Raw genomic sequence first — 23970 nt, forward strand, 5'->3', positions numbered from 1 at the left:
ACAAGACTGTGTGCGTGGTGCGATAACTGTGCTAGTGACTGTGCCCCCCGTGTCGACATTGACGAGTGGACTGCGATGTGCGTGTGATGTCCGCCAAGACGGTGTCCGTGTCCGTGGCCGTGATGCGCCCTTCGTCGCCGTCCCTCTCCCCCGACAGGCCCGACAGCGTCGCCAACACCATGGCCACGGCGTCGCCGGCCACGTCGCCGTCCGCGCTGAGCAGCGGGTCGTCGCCGCCGTCCAAGCGCTCCTTCTGCATCGAGGCGCTGCTCGCCAACAACGAGGTGGCCGCCGCGGCGCGGCCAGGGCGCCGCGACGCCGACGACGCCGTGGAGGCGGGCGACATGCGGCAGCGGCGACGCTACTCCGAGTCGCTGTACGGCCGGTTCGCGCCGTACCACCACAACAACAACAACACCCTGCCCCATCCCAAGAGCTCCACGTCGCCGGCCTCGGACCTCTCGCTGCCGCGGCCCACGTCCGTCGAGTCGCCGCCCACGTCGCCGCCGGCCTCGCCAGTGTCGCGGAGCGGCGGCGCGCCGTCGCCCAGGTCGTCCGAGGACAGCATGAGCCCGCCCATCTCCCCCGGCTCCGAGGACGTCGCCGAGAGCTACGCGGGCCGGCGCAGCGAGAGCCCCCACAGCCCCAGGAGGGACGCGCTCTTCGCCAGCCCCGGCGCCAACGGCTTCCTCGCGCTCAACAGGAACCTGGGGCTGCCGCCGCTGCAGCGCGCCGGCATGGACGGCTCCAGGCTGCTCACCTCCGGCGCCATGTTCCCCGGCGGCCACCCCTTGGCGGGGCCCCCGGGACCCCCCGGCCCCGCGCACCCGCTGGCCGGCCACCACGCGCTGTACTACCCGGGGACGGGCCCCGCGCACGGCCCCGGCCACCAGGGCCACCAGGGCCACCACCCCGGCCTCGGCCCCGGCGGCTCGGCCTTCCACCCCGCCGGCAAGGGCCCCCCGCTGCCCTCGCTGCCGCAGCACCAGATGAACCTGCACAACATGCAGCTCGAGTGGCTGCGCACCGGCATGTTCTACCCGCGCCTGCCCGACCTCGCCGGTGAGTCCCGTCTGCGGTCTGCACGCGACCGTCCCGTGTTCAGCTTTGCGGCGCCTCTTGGCGGAACGCGCCCCTCTGAAGGCCTCGCTGAAGGCCTCGCTGAAGGCCTCGCTGAAGGCTTAGCTGAAGGCCGCAGTGGCGGGGAGCTTCGTCAGGCCGTCAGGCCATGGTCAGGCGCTGCTTGGCCTTCTCGCGCCGACGGCGACCCTCGCGGCATGGCGGCCCCGCGGCGCCACGCCGCCACGTCGCCCGGGCATTACAAACATCGTAAAATCTGGCAACGGAAAGCAATCAGGCTTTCCTATGTGACCGGGCCAGGGCCAGCGCAAACAGTGGACGCGTCGTTTCCACCGGGGGCAGGGCCATCTCGGCCGTCACGGCCATCACGGCCTAGCCCTGCGCCACGGCCAGGCCGAAACTGGAGCAGAAATACCACCAAAGTGGACCGCCCGGCTGCCAGGCATTCTCGCGTTGGAGACTCCGGGGGGGATTTGAACGCCAGGCCCCAGCCTGGGGGAACGACCACTAGAACCGCTCGGCCACGCAGGCGGCGTTTCCTCGGTTTCCTCGGGTTCTCCTGTCGTCCGCCGGGCCGTCGGGTCGTGGTTCAGGTGGCTCTCCCTGGCCGCTTGCTAAACTGGCCCGCGGTTTCATTAAATGGCGGGACGGGGCGGCGGGGGAGGGGAGGGGAGGGGAGGGGAACGGCGATCTGCCGCCCAGGGCCGCCGGGGCCGCCGGGGCCGCCAGCATTTGGGGCAGTAATTGGCAAGGAACGGCCCTCCTCCCCTACAGTCCTTCAGTCTCCTGCGGCTCAATGTTTTTCTACACGTCGAAAAAAATATCTCTCATGTTTCATTCATTCTGGAGTTTTTTTTAAATTCATCGTTTCATTTTAAGGCAGTGGTCGTTTTTTGTGTCTCTTTCTATGAAGTTTCCATTCATTCATTCATTCATTCATTCATTCATTCATTCATTCATTCATTCATTCATTCATTCATTCATTCATTCATTCATTCATTCATTCATTCATTCATTCATTCATTTATTTTCATTTTCATTTTGATTCATTTTCATTCAATTTTGATAATTTTCACTCCATTTGTTCGCTCCTGTTCGTTCCTCGTGTCGTCCCTTTCCCCAGGCTAGGTGCGTCTTCTGCCTGTTCCCCCCTGCAGCAGCCACCTCTAGGAGCCGCCCCGCCCCTGCGCGCTAATTTTCCCCTCCGCCCCGCCGACTTCCAGTTGATGCCTGATGATCGCCCGCGGGCCGCACGCCGCACGCCGCGGTCGGTCGGTAGAGAAACGGCGAAGCGGCGGTGTTCCGTCCCGCCGTCCAACCCGAACGGGAGCAGAAGGGGGCGGATTAAAAAGGGGTGGGGGCGCTGGGTCGTTATGGCCAACCTGACGGCGAAAAACGGAGGACGCTGGCCGATTGCCATTCCCCGACACGTTTCATGCCCCGCCTCGCCGCGGTAATTGAAATTAAAGCCCGAGTCGCTCGGAAACAAAGGGGCGGCGGCCGAGGCCAGCCGAGGCGGAGGCAAAGAGTCGGACGAGGCCGACGCCGACGAGGCCCGGGGCAATCTGGGGCCGGGGCCGGCCGAGGCCCGTATCGATTACAGTTGGCTAATGAACCGAAGACGCTCCACCTCCACCGCACCGCCCTGCAGACCGATTCCGAGAGTCCGTTTCGTCGCTCTGTCTCTCTCGCACCTGTACGGGGCGCCCCATGAGTGCGAGAGAGACGGAGCGACGAAAACGACCCTCGGCATCAGTCTGCTGGCTCGGCTGGGCCGCACTCATCGCGGGCGAGAGGGAAAGGGGCGGTCCGACCGGCCCCTGGGATTGGCGGAGTCAAACACCGTTTTCTTTTCTAGAATGACGCAAAAAGGGATCGGTGTGCGATTTCGACGTTATGTGCTAAATGAAGTGGAGTCGACAAGCATCTTGCACGACACGCCCCTCCTCCTTCCCAAAAACAGAAAGACACCGGGGCTGAAGGTGCCGGTAGTCGAACCCAGGCCTCTCACGTCGCAAGACGAGCGCTCTAACCTCCAACCCCCGCGCTAATGACTCGGGTCGCGTGCTGAGGTGGCAGGGTGGCAGGCCTTGGCAGGTAGGGCGGCCCTGGGCGGCCCTGGGGTGGCAGCCCGCCGGCCTCGGTGGGGGCGGCAGGGACGGGGCGGGGGTAGCAGCCCCGTGGCAGCGCGCTGCCGGGGCGGAGCGGGGGTGGAAAGGGGAAGGACAATGAGGACAATGAGATTAGCTAATTGCCGCCATTGAAAACCTTTTCCCTCCTCGGGGACACTGGCGGCGCGGCCAGCGCGGCCGGCATGGCGCCTCGCGGCCCTCGCTGCGCGGGGGTGGGCCGGTGGGCCTGCGCCGGGGGTGGGCCGGGCCGCCTGCCATCCACACCAGCGATGGCGGGCCCGCCGGGCCGGGGGTGGCTTTGCAGCGTCAAATCCTTGAAACAATCAATTCCAACGACTCCCCCCCTCTCTCTCCTCCTCCATGATATCACTTGAAAATTGAAACGGGCCGACGGCAGCCATTTTCTTTCACTTGGCCGCCGCCGCCGGCCGTGACGCCGATGCCCGTCGCTGTTTTATTTTCTCCTCTCTATTTAAATTACATCGCTTTTAATTCAGCCCCACCCGGTGTTTGGTCGACTGTCTTTTTTTTTCCAGCGCTCGCGCGCAGTTTTTTTTTTCTGCGCCCTTTTTTTTCTCTCTCTCTTTGCCTCTCGTTTTCCCCCGCAGTGATTGGGTTCGCTTCCAATTGCTTTGTGTATTTTTAACTGGTTGTGATTGAGCGTCTACGAGCGCTGCCCCCCCTCCCCCCCCCCTTCCGGTTTTTTATTTGCCGGCGGTTTGGGGGCCGAATGCCGAATGAGCGAGCGGTGGGGATGATCCGCGGCTAACGTGGCTAACGTGCGGCCCAATTGGAAGGTGTGCGAGCGAGTCCGAAGGCAAAGCCGGAGGCCGCCGTGTTTGCTGACGACGCACAGTGGACCAGAAGAACGGCGCAGGCGGCCGAAACTTTATCAGACGCGTTTTGAGCTCCAGAGTCGCTAAATGGGACTCGAACGGAACGTGTGACCCCATCAACGGATTGCTCTCCGGACGAGGAATCCAATGGTGGGGGTACGTTCCGTTCGAGTCCCATTCAGCGACTCTGGAGCTCAAAACGCGCCCCTACACGCGAGAAGTAGTGACAGACGAACCTCTTGGTATGAGGCCAATATGGAGTATTTTCAACCAACATTGCTACCAACTTTTGTAAAATGGGTGTTACACCGTAATCACCACATCAAACAAAAGACACAGCAGGGCTTCACAGTGCGCTGCTATCGTCCTTTTTGGAACGGACACCGCTTGTGACACGCTGGCGGTGTGCGGCGTGTGTTTCACTAGGACGTGACCCCGCCACGCCACGCCATGCCACGTCGCGCCACACGCCCGGGGCGAGGCGGGTGAGGCGACCTGGCTTGGGCACGGGCACGCCCGGGGGTTTCGGTGTGTTAGCGGTTTCCGAAATATCGGGCCGCTTGTTGGCTCGTTAGGACTGTCAGCGGTTTGAATAATGCATGATATTTCGGCTCCGTCACCCCGCCGCCGTCACCACCCCTTTCCCTCCCTCCCTCTCCTCCCCCGTACCCCTTGCCTCTCTCTGTCTCTCTCTCCCTCTCCTGCCCTGATTGTGGGCGCATCGCTTGCCATATCTACCCGCGGATCGCATATAAATGCAGACTATGCGGATTCGCAGCCACACCTTGCCAAACCAACCCACTGCTCCACGCCACCGGCAGCGCCACCGTGTTTGCACTCTGTGCGTGTGTGTGTGTGTGTGTGTATGTGTGTGCGCGCGCGTGCGTGCGTGTGTGAGTGTATGACAGAGAGAGCGATGCCTCACACGGTGGCAGGTATACCGCAGCACTACCCTCTCTGATCAGAGCAAGCCTTTAATGAGGATATCACTGCATAGCCACATACAAAAAAAAGGAAGGGGGCTGCATTTTGTTCGATTTTCGTTTTGTTTGTTCTTTTCCGTTTATCTCGTCAACACTCCGTCGCTTTTGCAATCTTATCGAAGCCATTACTGACAAAGTGTGTTCAGCACCCGGAGAGGGGTGATACGCGTTGTGTGTGCCTTGTGTTGTGCTAGAAAATAGAGTCCAAACTAGAGTCTTCGCCGTCAATAACGAGCACAGCAAAAATCAAAAATGCATTTTTTGCAAAAAACAAAAAAAAAAAAAAAACCTTTTTGTCTCGTCGATTTTTTTTTCTCGTCCTCCGTCTTCCTCCCCGTTTGTCCCCTTCATATTCCCCCCTCAAGCTTTGGCTCACTCAGGGAAGTCCCTCCGTAATGATGCCTTAATCAAGTGGCCGTCCGCCTGAAAAAGAGAAGCGGGCAAGAAGCGCGTCGCAGAAAAGCAAAAATGGAAAAAAGAGGGTAAAAAAAGTAAAAAAAAGAGGACATGCCACTATGACCTGCATGGCCGGAAGTTTTGCTGTTTTTTCTTCCGTTCTCTTCTCTCTCTCTTTTTGCCTCGTCTAATCACCGCCATGTTTGCCCCGTGCTAAGCTGTGTACCGACCCACGGCACACAACCGGCCGACTACTTAGTCCGTGTCCATCCGTCCGTCCGTCTGTCTGCCTGCCTGTCTGTCCGTCCCCGTCCGCCCAGCCCGCCCTCGTGCAGGGCCTCAATGTTATCAAATGTTTGCTATCCAATTATTGCCGTGATACGCTACCTATCGCTGACGCCTGACGCGGCGGTGACGCGGTGACACTCGGTGACACTCGATACCGGCGCGTCACTCCAGGATTCAAGGTAACAGATTGATAGTAGGATTTTGGCCGCCTCCGCCTGTCTTCTGGCCCACTGTGCAACGCCAGCACACGGTAAATCAATCTCCTGCCGGGATCCCCTGGAATATCAGTCGATTCCCAGAAGATGGTTTCCGTGCAGGGGCCCCTTGCCCTTTGAAGTGGTGCCCCGCTTTGCGGCCGGCGCCGTGCCGTGCCGTGCCGCGCTGCCGGTCAACAAGTCCGAGTCCCCGTGTGTGGCACACTGTGTGCCGTGGGGCTCAGGGCCTAATGGGCTTGCCGTCGACCGCCATTATTGGCCTAGAGCAAACCTGTAAACCTGTAAACACGCAGCCCGACGCAGCCTGACGGAGCCGCGGCCTTTCACAAGCGCCGCGCGAGTGCCCGCCCGGCCCGCGCCGAGAGTCGTCTTCGTCGCTCTGTCTCTCTCGCACTCATGGGACGCCCTATCAGTGCGAGAGAGACAGAGCGACGAACTCTCGGAATCAGTCTGCTGTGGAGTGGCTGGAGTGCAACAGCCTTGCCGCGGTAGCCGCACCCCGGCGAGCCCAGCCCAGCCCGCGAGGTCCCACTATTCCGGCACTTACACTGTCTCAATGAAATTTTGCAAGAAAGGAAACAGGAGCACAAAAAATTTTATGATGATATTTGAACTGCGGTCCTGCGGTCACAGCGTTTCCTCTGCCAACATGGCGACAGGAACGCCGCGCGGGGCCGCCGCCATGCCGCGTGGGCGGGGCGCGGGGCCGCGGCGCCGCGGGGGCGGTCCGTGTGGAGGCGTCAACGGCACGCGACGCGCACGCGACGCGCACGCGACGCGCACGCGACGCGCACGCGACCGAACGGAGTGGAGCGGTGGCGGGGGTGGGTTCAAAGTCCGCCCCGCAGAGCGCCTTTTTCAGCGCCCCGCTCCTCGGGGACAATCACGGCTCGCTCGTCCGGCAGCGCGATCGCACCGGCGCCGCCTTATTTCCAGTGTCGTGTCGTCGCTCTGTCTCTGTCGCGCTCATGGGGCGTGCCGAATGGGTGCGAGAGAGACAGAGCGACGGAATCGACTCTCAGCCTGCAGGGTTGCGCCATCGCCAGTCCATCTCTGATCCGATCATCCGATCACGGCATCGCCCGGCCCTCCCCCGCCGTCGCCCCGTCCCTGTCTCTCTCTCGTGAGTCCCTGTTACGTTGTTTGCAGTTCGTCTGGACGCTCCCTGCGACTCGGCCTGCAGACTGCCTGCCTGCCTCGCACCACTAACAAGAAAAATACTCTCTGCGGAAAGAAGAGCAGAGGGAAGCGTCGTCCTCCCCTCCTCCTCCTGCTCGGCCCGCTTCCGATTTGCCAACTCAATTTTACACTCATCCGCTCGCTCTTTGCTCTTTCCGCGACGATGACGATGGTCCGAGTGGCCGTGGCGTGGCGTGCCGTGCCGTCCTGGCCCCGCCGGCCACCCTTGCCTTTGTTAGGCCCCGACCATCATCCGCATGGGTCCCCTTCAAACATGGCACAGGGAAGTGATGTGTCCTAACACGGAGCAGAGGCGTCCTCGCGAACCTTCGTCTTGATCCGAGAACCCTAGGTGAGGCGTGCCGAGCTGCCGTCTTGCGACCGCGTGACCGTCGGGACAAACAAAATCAGGCTCGGCAGGCCAGGCAGGCCGTGCGCGGCGCTCCAAGCGCTCCAAGCGCTCCAGCCGTGGAAACCCGCGCTCCGCCTCCAGTGGGAGGAGGATGAGGGTGGCGGTAATAACGAACTGCTTGGCTTGTGACACCTCCCCCCCTCTCCCTCCCACCGTGCCGTATTGCTCCCTGGCGAACACTTAGCGCTCAAGGGGTGTGAATCCGGCCCCCTCCCACCCGGGAACCTAGTACGGGAACCCCCTGCTGAGCACGCACGGTGTCGTACCTTGGCGTTGTGCATCCCCTGCGCCTGTGTGTGTGTGTGTGAATGTGTGTGTGTGTGTGTGTGAATGTGTGTGTGTGTATTCGTCGGCGGCTTTCGACCACAGCTCACAACCGATTTAGAGCTGTCTGCGAGTCAAGGCCGCCGCGGCGCGCCGCCTGCAGAGCCTGCAGAGGCAGTCGCTTTCGTCGCTTCGTCTCTCTCGCACTGATGGGGCGTCCTATGTGGGTGCGAGAGAGACAGGTGTCGCCCGGCGAGGTCCGGCGAGGTCGCTGAGTGATCGCAGAGTGGAAGCAAGGCGCGACAATCGCCTGAATATTCAGCGGCGCGTCGCCGACGACTGACACCCCTCTCTGCTCCAACAGCAGACTCATTCCGAGAGTCGCTTTCGTCCGCTTTCGTCGCTCTGTCTCTCTCGCACCCACGGGGAGCCCCGCGTAGGTGCGAGAGAGACAGAGCGACGAAAACGACTCTCAGTCTGCTCTCTCTCCCCGTTTGGACGGGGACCGTGCCGACGACGACGTGCCGACCGTTCGGCCATTGTTTGCAGAGGGCTGATGAGTCGCCTGGTTATTCCCCCTCCACCCCCTCCACCCCCCTCCACTGCCCTCCACTCCCTTGCCGCTTTCGGTCTTTTCGGCCTGTCGGGGCAGCGGAGCGGGCCGATGGAGTAATTATATTTGGGCCGACGACTTGGAGAGAGAGAGAGAGAGCCGAAAGTTGCCGAAGCGAGAGTGAAACAGAAGAGGAGAGGCGGGCGGCCGAGGGCGGCCCAGTGAGGCGCGCGCTAATTCTGGAAATGTCAGCGAATCGCAGTAATTTCGTTTTACGAGTATGCAGAGCACGGAGCGACGGAGACACTCCCCCTCCCCCCTCTTTCCCCCCTCTCTCCCCCGCGTCAATTAGATGAGTTATTGTCAGCGCGATGTCACCGTCGCGTGGAGCCCCCGCCACCCCGGCCCCGTCCAGCGGCACGCTCTGCTCGGCCTCCTCCAGCAGAATGATTCCGAGTGTCTTTCTCGTCGCTCTGTCTCTCTTGCACCTGTGGGGGACGCTCCATGAGCGCGAGAGAGACAGAGCGACGAAAACGGCTCTCGGAACCGGGCGGCTGGGGGCACGCGCGCGGTGCGGCGTTTATCACTTTGCCAGTGTGTCTCCCCAAATGCTGCAGCAGAGCGATTCCGAGCATCGCTTTCGTCGCTCTGTCTCTCTCGCACCCATGGGGCTTGCCGTATAGGTGCGAGGGAGACAGAGCGGCGACACGCTGTGCTGAATCAGGCTGCCGCTCCCCCTGCTCCCCCGAAGCTTATAATTGCTTGTTTTGATCCGGATGATGGCGCGGTGCAGCGTAGTGCAGTGCAGCGGTCCGGACGCAGTTTGGCGCAGTTTGTGGATGCGCACCATCTGCCCGCGATGCGACGCCCCGCGACGCGCTGCATCCCGTCTCTCTCGCACTCGCAGGCGGTCTCTCTCTCTCTCTCGCTCCTCGCTCAGACCAAGCGAAGCTTGGCAATAACAGTACGGCAGTCGTCATATTTTTTGAAAAAAAAAAAAAAATAATAATTTGGCGGCAGAGTCTTTACAAGCTTTGTGTCTCGCTTGTCGCGGCGGACGCAACCCGCGTTCAGGTCTCCGGCCGCACGGCGATGATAACGATACAAGCTTCATGATGATGATGACGATGATGATGATGGAAGCCGCAGCACACATTCGCTCTGTCTCTCTCGCGCTCATGGGCGCTCGGGTGCGACTCGGCACCGCGCTCCATTAAAAACCCCGCGTCCGCACACAACAATGCGACGGACGACGAGGTGTGAAAAAGGATTGACGGGGTGGTGCGGCATTCACAGTGCACTGCCGCACTGCCGCAGTGACGACGAGGCGACATAACAACAAACAAACCGGGCGAACGCGACAAGCGCGACGCGTCCCATTCATTGCAATCATTCACATTCAAAACGAATTAATCCTCTCAGTTTAAGGCTCGGCTGAGCGCGAGCACTGGGCTGGACCTCCCCCTCCCCTCTCCGCTTCCCCCCCCCCCCTCTCTCTCTCTCTCTCTCTCTCTCTCTCTCTCTCTCTCTCTCTCTCTCTCTCTCACACACACACACACATTCACACATGGAGCTAAGTCGCCCAAAAGCAGTGAGGCGACAGGCTGATGCACCAGCCGCGCGACGCTCAAAACGTCGCCAGACATTACCGCAAATAACAACCCCAACAAGGCCCCTCCCCTCCCCTCCTCCTTTTTCCACCCCAAATCGACCGTCTGTCCGGCCGGCATGTGTAATCGGCCGGCGAAAGAAAGACGCAGCGAATCAGACGGTGTGGTGGACGCGGGAGAGAGGAAAAGAGGATGGCCGCGTTGCCGCGTCCGCAGACGAGGAGGGCGCAGACTGCAGCTGTGTTGCACCGCCCTCGACTGCCGCCGTGCTGCGGAAACGGGGGAACGGGTTGGGCCCCGAAAAAAGAGCGGAGGGGGTTGGCAGTCAGAAGCAGCGCCACAGTGTAGCGCCGTGTGGTGTTGTGTGTGTGTGTGTGTCACTCTCGTGCCAGTTGAGCAAATATAACACGCACATTGTGGAGGAGACGCGGGGGGTTCGCTGGGATATGGTGTGAGGGTGGTGGTTGTCACTGTGTGCGAGTGTGTGTGTGTGCAGCCCGTATGCATATCGCATGGCAGGTGTTTGCCTAAGTTGCTCGTGCCCGCCCCAACCCTCCACCTCCTCCCTCGCCTGGTCACACCCCGCCCCACCCCGCCCCTCTGCCTGCCCCACTGCCGCAGTGCGATGGGGATGGGTTTGCTTCCCTGCAAAATGCTATTTGCTGTTGACCGCAAAACGCCCCTACGCGCTGCTGTGCTTTCGGCTGTCAGAGTCGTCTGGGTTCTGGATTCGAACTCCGGTTCTCAAGTCGCTTCCTCTGCGCTCTCGGCCGCAGTGACCCACCCACTTACTAACTTAAAGTGGTCAACAAAGCTATAAAAAAAATCCGCCAGACGCCTCTCTCTTCAATCTCGCCCTCCCAAGGTATCCAAATATTTTGCCAGTGCCTTTGCTGGCCTCTTTTTTTCGTAATCTGCCGCTGTTTGCGGAGTCGTCTTGATCGCGTCACCGCGCAAAGTGATTGAGTGACAGGTGGCCACCGCAGCCTTGGCGACCCTGGCGGCCCGGGGCGCGAAGGGACGGAGGGAGGGAGGCTCCGGGGCACACAGAGCCACTCTCCTGCTTCGCCCACTGCTTCGCCTGCTCGTCGCCACCACACAGCAGCACCGCCAAATTTCCGCCAAACACATGATGGGTGGGGGAGCAGGGCAGAGCAGGGCCTCGGCTCGGCGGCTCGACCTCGGTGAGGGCGCGCCACGCCGCGCCACGCCGCGCCATCGGCAAGCATGACAATCACGCTATTAGATTTGGAGGGTCTCCGCGGGGACTGGGAGGGGGAGGCGGATCTCCGTGGAGGGGCGCACCACCGGGCGCAGCGCGGCAGCGGCGGGGGTGGAGGTGCCTCTGTGGCATTGCCTGGCTCCGTGCCAGGCGGTCGCCACGGGGGAGAGGAAAAGGAGGGGGGGGAGCACCGCATCGCAACCCGTTATCGACACTTTGGCCATTCTAATTGGACCACCGCACAGTGGGCCAGAAGACCGGCGCAGGCGGCCAAAATCCTAAACGCGTTTCGAGCTCCAGAGTCGCTAAATGGGACTCGAACCGAACGTGTGACCCTACCAATGGAATGCTCTCCGAACGAGGAATCCATTGGTGGGGTCACACGTTCGGTTCGAGTCCTGTTTAGCGACTCTGGAGCTCGAAACGCGTCTAGAATTTTGTCCGCCTGCGCCACTGTAAGATGCTGGACCGCAGCCTCGCGCGCGGGGACCTTGGGGGTTTTTATCGGGTTTGTTTCAAAGTGTGTTTTGTCCGCAGAGTACCTTTGCTCAGCATCACCGCTGTAGGTGGCGGGGGCGGCGGGGGCGGCGGGGGTGGCGGGGGGGGGGGGGGCGGGGCGGGGGGGCGGGGGGCGGCGGGGCGGCAGAAGGGCGGCGCTGGTGGCGCAGCTCGTTTCGGAATCGGCACCCACGCGATTATCCCATTACACACTCGGCTTGCTGCTCGGCGTGCTCGGCGTGCTCGGCGTGCTTGCTATTCATGCCTCCCCTTTTTCCACTCCCTTTGCGCCGCTCCGTCGTCTCCGGCGCCCTCGCCCGGCCCACCGAGGCCCCGCCGCCCTCGCCCCTCGCCCCTCACGCGCGGCCCCGCAAACTCGATTATACGCCTCGGTTTTGTGTTGTGTGTCGTCGACGTCGTCCCCACGTCGCCGTGAGCTTTCGATTCCTCCTAAGTGCCTCGGCTCCCTGTCTCCCCCGCGAGTGGGAGGTCTCGCGCTGTCTCTCTCGCACTCATGGGGCGGCCAGCTCGACGACGCGGTGACAATGTCCGAGGCCGTGCGGTGCGGGCAATAACAGTTTAAGTTGGCACCACCGCCAGTTGAATTCTAGTTCGTCATAACTTTTCCCGGGCGAGGCCGCGCGGTGTGGCCATGGTGTGGCGCTCGGCAGGATTGGCGTCATTCTTTATGGCGCCGCACTTGATGGCCGAGGCCGTGTAAGCCCCGCGGACGCGGCGCGGACGCGAGGCAAAACAGCCCCCCGGGGGGTGCCTGCGAAAGCCTGCGGAAGCCTGCGGGTGCAGAGGCCGCCGTCAGGGCCGAGCCGGCCATCACGCGGACGCGCGCGGACGTCATGGGGTCCATAAAATATGATGGACAGGGGCAGGTGCCCAAATCTGCCGGCCGCCGGTGTTCGTGTGTGTGTGTGTGTGTGTGTGTGTGTCGCCAGTTAGAGCGTGACATAAGCTGCGGAGTGATCGCCCCTATCTGTCCCCTCCCCCTCCCCCTCCCCTGCCGGCCCGCCACTGTTTACATAGAGGTGGGTGCCAACCGTCCACTTCTGCGGACGCGGGCGGGGCGGTCTGGGCTGCCCCTGCGGACTGAGAGTCGCTTTCGTCGCTCCGTCCCTCTCGCACCCATGGGGCGTCCCGTATAGGTGCGAGAGAGAGGCAGAGCGACGAAAACGACCCTCGGAATCAGTTTACCAGCCTCCGGCGTGGCGTGGCTCGGCCGAGTATAAGTCTCATTACCAGCGATATTTCTGGGCTTATTTCTGGGCCGTCCGGCGGCAGCGCAGCAGGCTGATTTCGAGCTCGCTTCGCCCTTCTGTCTCTCTCGCACTCATGCGAATGGTGTCCGAACGAGTAGACGTCCATCATTATCACTGAGTGAGTAGTTATGTAAAGATACGGCCTAGGTGCAAAATTGCTCATGTAATATTTACTACGCTAACCTAGGTCGCCACCGCGAGCGTGCGGCGGCTCGGCGCGCGCAGCGCCATCTCGCGGCGACTCGCGGAACCTCGTCCGCGCGCGAGGCCAGTTTGAGCGGTGACACTTTTTATGGTCATTTCCAAATTTCACCTGCCCATAAAGCGGCTGAAAATTTTGCACGGCCTCCATTTTGTCTGAGCCATTTAAGGTGAGAGTCGCGTGGCTGTGCAAATAAATAAATAAATGGCATCCCCCGCAGCCGGACTTGCGCTCCCCGCAGCGAAACTCCTCTCCTTTCGGAATGAACTCGGCGAGGGAATAGAGGTGGTCTGGGGCGGGCGGGCGGATGGGGCTAGAGCAACACCCGTCACAATAATATAATTTATAACAATCCAATAATTCCACGTTTCGGATTTCCGATCACATCCTCGCTCTCTGCGTACATCCATAACGCCGCGCGTCGTAAAAACGCGCCGCCTGCAGCCACTGGGTCGCTCTGTCTCTCTCGCACCCGTACGGAACGCCCCACGAGTGCGAGAGAGACAGCCGCGACCCTCGGTCGGGATCAGCCTGCAGGGAGTGCGTGGCGGTCCATATGGGGCTGGTGGAAAGAGGGAGGGGGAGGGGGGAGTGGAGGGGGGAGTCGCTAATAGGGTGACATCGGGTCGCCGCTATAAACGATCTCTTTCAGCGCGATTAGTATTTATTATGCGTTTTATTGCAGTCGCAGTGTATCACTTATCTCCGTCAGCACGTGCTGGGGGAGGGGGAGGGGGGAACCGCGAGGACAGGCCGGTCATCGCCGGCATATGGGCCTCGGCGCGGCGACTCCGCGGACCGCGGTGACGGGCGCAGACGACGCAACAGCCATTTGCATCACACCTCAGTGCATCCGCAATTTCACGAAAATGAAATTTTTCCGAGCCATTTCCCGCCGCGGCAAATATGACAGTTTTTTTCTTTCAAGCATTAAAAAGAAAAGATAAACGTTTTTTCTTCTTCGGCTGATAGGTGCTTTTGAAGATTTCTCTTCGACGATCCGTACTAGATTTTTCTCCTAATGACTGGAAACATTTGGACTAGTAACTAGTTTGACCCGTATCGCATGCCGGCTCGCGCGCACTCTCTGTGTAGTCCATCTGCCTGGCCAGAGGCGTGCCCCTTCCGGCCGGGCCCGCGGCTGCCTGCGGCCCCTTCCTCCCAAACAGGACAAATTAAATTATCATGACAAAGACGCTAATGTTGCGCCCCGCTGCGCTCATCGCGTCGCGTCGCGTCGCGTCGCCTCGTCTTCCCGCGGCACGGCGGGTGGCATCCAGCTAGCAGCGCGGCTCGTCGCTCTGTCTCTCTCGCACCCGGACGGGGCGCCCCACGAGTGCGAGAGAGACAGAGAGACAGTCTGCAGCGTGGCACCGCGTGGGAGGGAGTCAAACGAAAACGACCTGCTTCCCACCCTTAGTATGATTGTTATTTATTTTCAGCCCTTTCGAAATATGAATAATCGAAAGATCTCAACCTACATGAAGCGCGTTTCTAGAAATTTTAAAGACGGGTTCCCAGAGAAAGAGGTAATCAAAATATATCGTGGGGACTAACGTGCCCCGAATTTAAACAACTTCGACGTGTTGAGAAAAAGAAAGAAAGGCTTCGAATACACTCGACCCCGAGAAGTTGTCCGTGGTAAATTGGCACCCTTAGCCACGCGGCCAAGACGCTGCTCGACGATGCCCGTTGTTTTGTCCACACTGCCCGGACCGGCCGGACCCGAGTGGCGGGGCGCCTTATGGCGGCACTTAGCACTGCTAAATGGCTCTCGCCGCAGGCAGCCTCGCCACCCCTCCGCACCCCTCCGCACCCCACTCCCCCCACCCCTCCAGCAGCGCCGCACCCTCCCCCCTCATCGCTCACGTCGCAGCTCGCGGTGGATGGAGTGTTTACGTGGCGTTTTGCGATTCGCTGTTCGCCCTTCGGTCGACGAGTACCTGGCTGTTTAAAGTCGACCACTGGACAGGGGCACAGTGGACCAGAAGACCGGCGCATGCGGTCTAAGCTCCAGACGCGTTTTGAGCTCCAGAGTCGCTAAACAGGACTCGAACCGAACGTGCGACCTCACCAATGGATTCCTCGTTCGGAGAGCAATCCGTTGGTGGGGTCACACGTTCGGTACGAGTCCCATTTAGCGACTCGAGAGCTCAAAACGCGTCCGGGATTTTGACCGCCTCCACACCGGTCAGGTGGTCACGTGGCTGTTCCTCATCCACCGGAAGTTACGACGTCCTCTCTGCCGGAAGCAGCGGCGGCGGCGTCCCGGACGGCCCCTCCTCAACCTCACTGGGGGAAACGCGCAAGAAATCGGCAGTCTCGCTGCGGCGGGGGCGGGGCGGGGCGGGGCGGGGCGGGGTGGGGCGGGGTGGGGCGGGGTGGCCACCCTAATTAGGAGGGATTACGCTGCGGCTGGCCGCGGAGGCGGGGTGGCGGCGGGGCGGGTTGAGGGTGGGGGAAGGACCGCGGTGGGATGGCGGTGGCGGGGCGTGGCCTGATGGGGGTCTTGAAGGAGCCGAGGAGTGGCGCCGCAGTCATTGCCTGCCAATGGCCGCGGCCACGCTGGTGGTGTCGGAGGTTCTGCTCCACGGCGGCCTCCACGGTGGCCTCCACGGCGGCTTCCACGGCGGCCTCTAAGTCGTTTTCGTCGCTCGCTGTGTTTCTTTGACACTCATAGTCGTCCCTAATGGATGCGAGAGAGACAAAGCGACGAAAGCGACTCTCAGATACACTTCTTCAGGTACACCGTCGGAATGGGACTCGCCTCGTCCCTGGCCCACGGCCGGCTTGTTAGGCGAGCCCGGCCACGGCCAGCTTATCCCCGCAGCCATAACTCTGCCCCTCTCATTAAGGACATTACGAAACCGAAGCGAGCATCGCGCAGCCAAATCCAAAGGCAAGGGGCTTGCCCGGGGCTTGCCCGCCAAGGGATGCCTTGAGGACGGTGCCGAGGACGGCCTAAGCTGGATCTGGCTGGATTTAGGACCGCGAGGACGCCCTGGCCACGCTGGTGCTATGTCGTCGCCGAAGACCGAACAAAAAAATAATACGAAAATGTAAAATGCAGCTCTGGATTCCCTGCCCCCTCCCCTCCCCTCGCCGACGCCGTCGCCTTTTACCCTGATTGGGAAAGTGGAGAGCATTTTGGTGGCGTTAGTGGCCTCGGCCAACGAGGGCACCGGGAGCCACGACGGCAAGGCCGAGGGGAAGGGGAAAGGGGAAGGGGGGGACGCCCTCGCCGCCGCCGGCCCGAAAATTGCTTTAGTTCTCGCAGAACGCGGATCAAACGAGAAAATTTACGACGTTAACTTTTGCTGCCATCGGCCCTCCCCTCTATCTTTCTTCTCAGTGTCTTCTTACGCCCTCCCCTCCCCTCCCTCCCCGGTAGATTGTTTTCCTCCCCTCGGCGCTGCCCCGCGCTGCTTCCCTTCGGCCCCGAGGGCGTCGTGGCCTTGCTTGATTCCCATCTGATTTGTTTGGCGATCGCCCACGCCGACTTGCAAGCCGCGGACGCAGCAACCTCACCAAACCCGCAGATTCCACATTGATATGAAAAATTGGCCGCGGTGCGTTTGGACGTCGCCCCCGTCGACGGCGGCCCGGCTCGGCGAACGAGTGCTAGAAGCAGCACTCCGAGTATAACAAGAAGGCGGCGCGTAAAACCAGTAAAAAGCAAATGGGTCTTTTTGTGGCTCGGCGGCTCTCGGCGGCACTCGGCCGGGATGGCCCTTCGGCCGCCTCGCCGTGCACCGCGTCGAGTACGCCGCCCCCGCCATCGTCAACGCCGTCATCACGGCCGCGAGCAAATCGCGCGGAGAACGGTCGTCCGGCCGTCAACGGCCGAGTTATTCGCGTTGTTCGCGTTGCTCGGCCGGCGAACGGCTGCTTTAGGACCCCGTCAAGCCTCGGCGGAGGAGTGGCCGATTCGTTGTCGTGCGTGGGTCCCTGGCAGGCAGGCCGGGTCGCCATGTTGGGCTCGAGTCGACTCAACGCGGGTCACGTCGCTCCGTGTTTGTCCTTGATTTTCGGTGGTACAAAGTCGGTTTTCCGGGTCGAACGTGGTACCAGTCGGTCCGTGTGGACGCCGTGCGTCGAGGCTCGAAGTGTCGCGGTGATCGGTGCAACAGTGTCCGAGTTCTGTGCAAATTAGTTTTTGGCGCCTTGTTTACAAGGCAGCGTCCGTCCAGCCAGGCCACTACAGCGGCGACCGTGTCCACCGACCTGCTGGTCGCAGGAAAACCAGCAGCCAGTGCCCCAACCGGTGTCCGCGCAGTGCCCAGTGTTCAGTGCAGTGTTCAGTGCGGTGTTCAGTGCGGTGTTCAGTGCAACACCCAGTCCGTTGCGTCCGTTGTGCAAGCGGCCTGGCCATGGATCCACCAGTGCAGCGGTTGTGTGTCCCCTGCGTCGCCCCCCTACCTGCCATGCTGACCCGATGTGCCGTTCACCCGTGTTCAACAAGGCGATCAGAGGAGCATTCACTGCGCGGGAAATCTCTCGGCGGGGCCCTGTAGCGGACGGGAAAAGTCGCCATCATTGTGCGAGCGAGCGCGCGCACGGCGGCGCACGTGCAGCGCACCGCCTGCAGGCTGAGTCCGGGGTGTGCCTTTGTTGCTGCGTCTCTCTCGCACTCGTGGGTTCCCCCAAAGGGAGCGAGAGGGACGGCGCGACGAGGCGGTGTCCGGAGTGGACCGGCTGGCCTGCCGGGCCATGCCGAGCCATGCCGAGCAGGGACCTGCCGGAGGATTGGGGATTACCCGGCTCGGCACACCGACCGCGTCTCCTGGGGCTCGGCTAGGCTCGGACAGCTCGACTCGCACCGACGGCGCCGACCAGATGCAGTGCAGTGGCAGGCAATGCAGATTGCCAGGTCAGCGCGACAACGTCCCGTGTTGCCACATTCCTAGACACCAGACAAACTACTGCGCACCCGGAGGGGAGGGGCGCACCAGGATAACATCACGCCGTGGAGTCATAAGGAAGGAGACATACACCTACACCTATGGATGAGTGCCGATTTTAATTTTGGTTATGGTTCTTGGGCTGGTTGTGGGTTGGTTTTGGTGTCCACCTCTCTGCGGTTGGCTGACCGGGCGGTCACCCCCTCCCCGCCGTCGCCGCCACCGCTGCAGTCAACAGGGGACGCACGGCCTGCCGAGGTCGCGGTCCCAGCGGCGGTGCGGCGCCAACCACCCACGCGCCCGGCGTGTAGGCAGCACCAACAACGGTGGGCTCCAAGGGGTTGCCTACCTATCGGGCGCTCCCATCGGGAGCACGACAAACCCCGTCCGCATGGCGCGGCCGGCTGCCAGCAGGGGCCGCGGTTTGGCGCTCAGCAGACAGACCGGCCGGCCAGCCGGGGCCCGAGGGCAACGCGCTGTCCCACACCCCGAGAGCGGATACAGCGCAACGCCCCTCCAGCCCCCACAACCCTTGTGACCGAAGAACACCAGCCTCGCACCTAACCAGTCGTTGCATGTTGTGTTGCACGGAGGAGACGGGGCACATGCCCTCTCTCTCGTAGTCGCAGGCCTACAACAGCATGCAGAGCGACACAGAGGAGCATCGCGGGGAAGGGCTCCAGGCCTCACACCGACGGACGCCGTGGCGGCCGAACACGAGTATGGGGTGGGCGTAATGCCTCGGGTTAGAGTCCTGTTCCAGCCGAGAGGTCGCATCAAGAAAAGGGTAGGGGTGAAGCAAAGTAACAATGGCCAAGACGCGTCAAGAAAGAAGAGAAGAAGACACCGAAAGTGCAACTGTTCCCGAGAACAAGGGACGAAGCAGGCGGGTTCCGGACTCGGTCAAGCTCAAAAGAGGCTGGCCCAGGGTAGGGACGGCACAACCCTCACGGGAAAGGCCTGTCACTAACCCGCGGGGAAGGCACTCTGCGAGCCAGGGGCATGTAGCCGCTTGAGGTTCTTCCCCGCCGAGGTAAAGTTCTCCCCTAGTAAGGACGACCATGTCCCGTTTTGCAGTGCAGGCGGGCATGTGTCGGGCCCGAAATGGCATACGATCATATGTGGTCTAGCCCTTAATGGTAATGGTAATGGCAGGCAGGCCCGTCTGCCGCTCTGGCGTGTGCTGCGGGCCGGCCTACCCCGGACTACGCAGGCGGCGGCCGCGACGGAGACGCTCGGGCGGACACACTGCGGTGCGGAGCCCCCTGGAGGAGACCGCCGTGGTGGGGGCCTGGCGCCAGGGAACGGCACTGGTGTAGGGGAGGGGGGGGGGGGGGGGGGAGGGGGGAGGGGGGGGAGGGGTGGCGCCGATAAATAAAAAGCGTCTCCTAATCCCCGCATTGTATCACTGGCCATGTTTATTTTTCGTATTTCTTCATTTCTGCGCCGCTCCGCCATGCTCCGCCGGGGCAGAGGGGCAATCCCGTATCTGCCGGATTTTTCCTCTTCTGCCGCAGCGAGCAGGATTTAAGTTTGCCGCCGTCTCCGGCTCGGCTCGTATTTTTGCCGGCTTGCCGCCGCGTCACCGCCAGCAGCGTGGAGTATCGCCGCCGCTGTGGGCTAGGAGGATACGGGCACAGGCCGCGATGGCGATACCCCGGCGGCGAGGAGACACTGGTGCAAGTGCGCGCCGTTTGGAGCGCGTCCAGACTCCAGCCATTCCAGGCATTCCAGGGCGATGTTGCAATGTTGCCGCGGCAGCGGCAGTCCAGGGCCGTCTCACGGCACCGCCATGGCATCGCCATTCAATCCACTACCCCCTCCCTTTCCCCTCGCCGTTAGTTTTTGTGGTTCCGCAGACTGATGATCGCGACAGCGTCCCTCGGCGTCCTCGGCCCCGGCCGCCCCGGCCCCTCCAATCGCCATCGTCGTCGTCATAAAAAAACATAAAGAAAGATGAAAGTTGGCCGGCCGATTCCGATTTCGGCGACGTCGTTGTTGTTAGGGACACTGATGGAACACCAGCCCGGCGTCCAAGTCGTTTGGACTGCCGTCGCCAATGCCGTTCCCCGGCGCGGGCCCCGTCCTCGCCGTTCTCCAGCGGACTGACTCCGAGAGTCGTTTTCGTCGCTCCGTCTCGCTCGCACCGACACGGGACGCCCCATGAGTGTGAGAGAGACAGCTCGACGGAAAACGACTCTCGGAATCAGTCCGCTGGCGTGCTGGCCGTGCCGCGCGGATCAAAGTTTGCCGATTTGCCGCGGACTTTCCCCGTGCTCGGCCAGAAGCTATTTGACAACGAGTCGAGCGAGCGGGGAGCGGCCCCTCGCCTCGCGCCGCCCCGCGTTCAACTCCCCGCCGCGCCGCGGCCGAAACGCACCGCGCACGACTGCAGACTGAGTCCGAGGAGTCTGCCGGAGGGCGCGCGGTCGGCGACGAGGCGCGACGGCTGACAAATTCGCCGCTCCGCTTCATCTAGCGCGTCGTCTGCCGCCCCCGCCTGCCCCCGCCTGCCCCCGCCGCTTCCCCGACCATTTCCACCTCATTTTCATATCGCTGCTCGGCCGTTGCGAAGGGCAGCGCACCGCACGCACCGCCGGCACGGCTGGCACCGCCGGCCTCCATAGCGGCCCCCCGGGGCTCATCTCATGGCGCCCCCACCCCCTCCCCCTCCCCCCGCGGCGCCGCCTTCTCACAACGGCCCCATTGGCGCGGCAATGATCCAATCAGGCCGACACGCCGACTTCTAATTGCCGCATTACTCGTGAGATGCCCTCCCCCCTCTCTCTGCGTCCCATCTTTGCCCTTCTTCGGCAATGCTGCTGCTGTTCTTCATCTTCCCCGCGCTCGTGGGGGCGGGAGAGGATTTTTCTGCCAAAAGCATTTTTCTGCGAAGAGTTTTTCCCGGCTTTTCCTCCACCCGAGATATTGTGATGGTACGGGTTTTGGGGGAGGTCCCGTCGGTCTGTCTCTCTCGCTCCTATGCAGGACGCCCCGTGAGTGCGAGAGAGAGACCCCCAGCCACTTGGAATCGGCCTGCCGGCAATGCCCGGCGGTGTCACTTGATTAGCGCCGTAACGACCCCATTAGCCCGCTACACTGGAACGCAGTGGAACGCTCGATGACAGACGCCCCGCCCCGCCCCGCCCCGCCCCGCCCCGCCCGCCCCGCCCCGCCCCGCCCCGCCCCGCCCCGCCGCGCCTCGGCCATTTGGCGCTTAGATGAGCGTGCAGGACCCAACAAGGACCCAATGGCTCCCACAGGAGCTCCTCGCGCGCCGGGGGCCGCGAGGACAGGGACCAGGGACCGTATCCACGCGTATCCGCTGGACGAAATGGCCGAAGCGGTCGCTCGATGGGCTGCGTCGCGGGTTCGAGTCCCGCCAGCGGGTGCCACCAGGTTGTTCTTTCATCGCTGTGAAAGAAAACAAAAACGCCCCCAGAAAACAAAAACAGCAAAAAACGTGTGTGAAAAGTGAGGCCGGCGCGGGGATTCGAACCCGAGTCAAGTGCCCTTATTGAGCTGGCCCTTCCACTCCACTGTTACAGGCTGCGGCGGCCAGCACGCGCTGCTCGGCAAGACGCGGCGCCCCAGGACGGCCTTCACGTCGCAGCAGCTGCTGGAGCTCGAGAAGCAGTTCCGGCAGAACAAGTACCTGAGCCGGCCCAAGCGCTTCGAGGTCGCCACCAACCTCATGCTGACCGAGACGCAGGTACGTCCGTACGCCCACCTTGGAAAAGGGGCAAAAGAGTTCCCCCTCATCGTCCACCGTCCACGAAACGACTCTCGGAATCAGTCTCCAACACTGTTATTCAACGAATGTGGCATCACAGTCGTTAGAATGTGAATTTTGTCCTTCTTGCGCCTAGGGGACACCCCATGAGTGCGAGAGAGACAGAGCGACGAAAACGCCTGCTGCTTCGCTCTGCTTCAAAGCAGCGTCCCGCCTTCCCAGTCTAATTTCGAACAAGGCGCCGCGCTTCGCGCCTCAACGTCGGCTCGGCTTTCCGAAAGCCAATTAGCAGCACGCAGCTCTCGCTCTGTCTCTCTCGCACGGTCACGGCGCGCCCCGCGAGTGCGAGAGAGACAGAGCGAGAGCAGCCTGCGGCGTAACGAGGCGTGTGGCGGCGGTGCAGGCGGTGCAGCGCGACGGCGGACGGGGACGGGGCGATAATCCACCGGCCGACAACATGTGTGCAAATAGTGCTAATTCGAAGGCACGGCGCGGCGCGGCGTCGCGACGCCAAGGCAGCCAAGGCCAGGCAGGCCGCGAGGGTGCAAGTTGGTGCAAGTGCAATCCATTCAGCCGGCATTCAGCGGTCAGGGGGAGGGGAGCCGAGGGCAGGCCGGCAGAGGGGTGCAGCCAGCAGACTCATTCCGAGAGTCCTCTTTCGTCTCTCTCGCACTCATGGGGCGCTCCGTGCAGGTGCGAGAGAGACAGAGCGACGAAAACGACTCTCGGAATCAGTCTGCAGCCGCGAAAGTGCCGGCCGACTAATGCAATTGGCGTCGGTCCCCGTCCCCGGTTAACCTTTCGGCGTGTTATTCACTTGACCGGCGCCGCGCGGGTGCCGTCCAGTGTCGTCGCTTCACGGCGGGGCGTTGCTGAGATGTGTGCCTCCATGCACACTGTTCTAAACAGTTCTAAAGGTGATCCCACACCGTCGGTCGCAGGCGGTCGGTCGGGGGCAGGGGAGCGGGGCCCGACGGTGGCAACTCTTTTGCATGTGAGAGGGGGAAAGCTGCGTTTGCAGAGTGGTCTCGTGAGGGAAGTGCATAACGGTGCGCCCTCTGGTGGCTGTTGCAGGTCAAGATCTGGTTCCAGAACCGGCGGATGAAGTGGAAGCGCAGCAAGAAGGCCCAGCAGGAGGCCAAGAACCGCGACGACGGTCGCGAGGGCCGCGAGGGCCGCGACTCGGAGAAGCGGTCCGGCTCGGGCGCCAAGTCGTCGGCCGGCGCGGCCAGCGGCGGCGGCAGCAGCGGCAGCAGCACGGCCAGCAACGGCAGCGAGTCGTCGTCGGCCGGCCAGGACCGGCGGCCCCCAGGACCGCGGCCAGGACCGCGACAAGCTGCCCGCGAGGACGGCGTCGTCCCTGCCGCCGCGGGGGCCCGCCGGCGCGGACGCCGTCGCGGAGGACGGGCGGCGCTCAGGCGGCGCGGACCGCGTCAGTCTGGCCGGCGACGACCTCCAGCACGGCGTCGGCGACGCGGACAGGGCGGCCAGGGCGGCCAGGGCGGCCAGCCCTCCGGGACCTCCGGGGCCCGACAGCAGGGGGGTGGGCGGCCACCACTCGCCGCCAGGCCCAGGACGCCCCGCCACGCCCCCCATGGGGTCGGTGGCGTACCCGCGGGTGCCGCCGCGCCGCTTCCCTGCGGCCCACGGCTTCCACGACGAACCCCTGTACCGGCCTTACGTCGTATGAGCCACCGACCTCGGACCCGGTATATGGGAGCGGAAGATCGGGTGGCTTAATTTCTTTTGAGTGTGATAAGCAATTTGTATAGATCTTGTAAAAAAAAGAACAACAAAATATATTCGATGTTTCCAATGTGATGATTCCTAGACAAAGTAAATTGTGTTTGGGAAGTGTATGATAGAGAAGCCTGCTGAAACTTAGTCCTTTGTTAGTCATTTCCATTTTTGTGTAATCCATATTATTTTATCCCAAAGAGTTAAGTTTACATTTATTGTTGATGTTTTCTATTTATGTTAAGATTAGTGTTAATGGTAGGAGTTTTAGCTGAAAACCACAATTCAGGAAATGCCCTGGACTCGTTTCAATGAGCCAGGACTTATGTTTTTTGTCAACACTAGACACTAGAATAAATTTGATCACGTGCTGTGTCAGCAAATGTGGCATAAATGCACTTCAAAGTGTGAGGGTAAAATTTCGTGATCCGTTTTCATTCACTTCATAGTTGTCTGTA

General features: G+C 61.9%; 1 protein-coding gene across 1 annotated transcript; it reads left to right on the forward strand.

Moving 5' to 3' along the window:
* Positions 1 to 948: 948 nt before the first annotated feature.
* On the forward strand, positions 949 to 23827 carry LOC117646279 (motor neuron and pancreas homeobox protein 1-like). Its single transcript, XM_034387121.1, has 4 exons — positions 949 to 1062; positions 21591 to 21754; positions 22850 to 22989; positions 23758 to 23827. Exons 1-4 carry the CDS (start codon positions 990 to 992, stop codon positions 23825 to 23827), a joined length of 447 nt encoding a protein of 148 aa, XP_034243012.1. The 5' UTR covers positions 949 to 989.
* The last annotated feature ends 143 nt before the right edge of the window (positions 23828 to 23970 follow it).

Source organism: Thrips palmi, unplaced genomic scaffold (assembly GCF_012932325.1).
Source record: "Thrips palmi isolate BJ-2018 unplaced genomic scaffold, TpBJ-2018v1 HiC_scaffold_19, whole genome shotgun sequence".
NCBI classification, from domain to species: domain Eukaryota; kingdom Metazoa; phylum Arthropoda; class Insecta; order Thysanoptera; family Thripidae; genus Thrips; species Thrips palmi.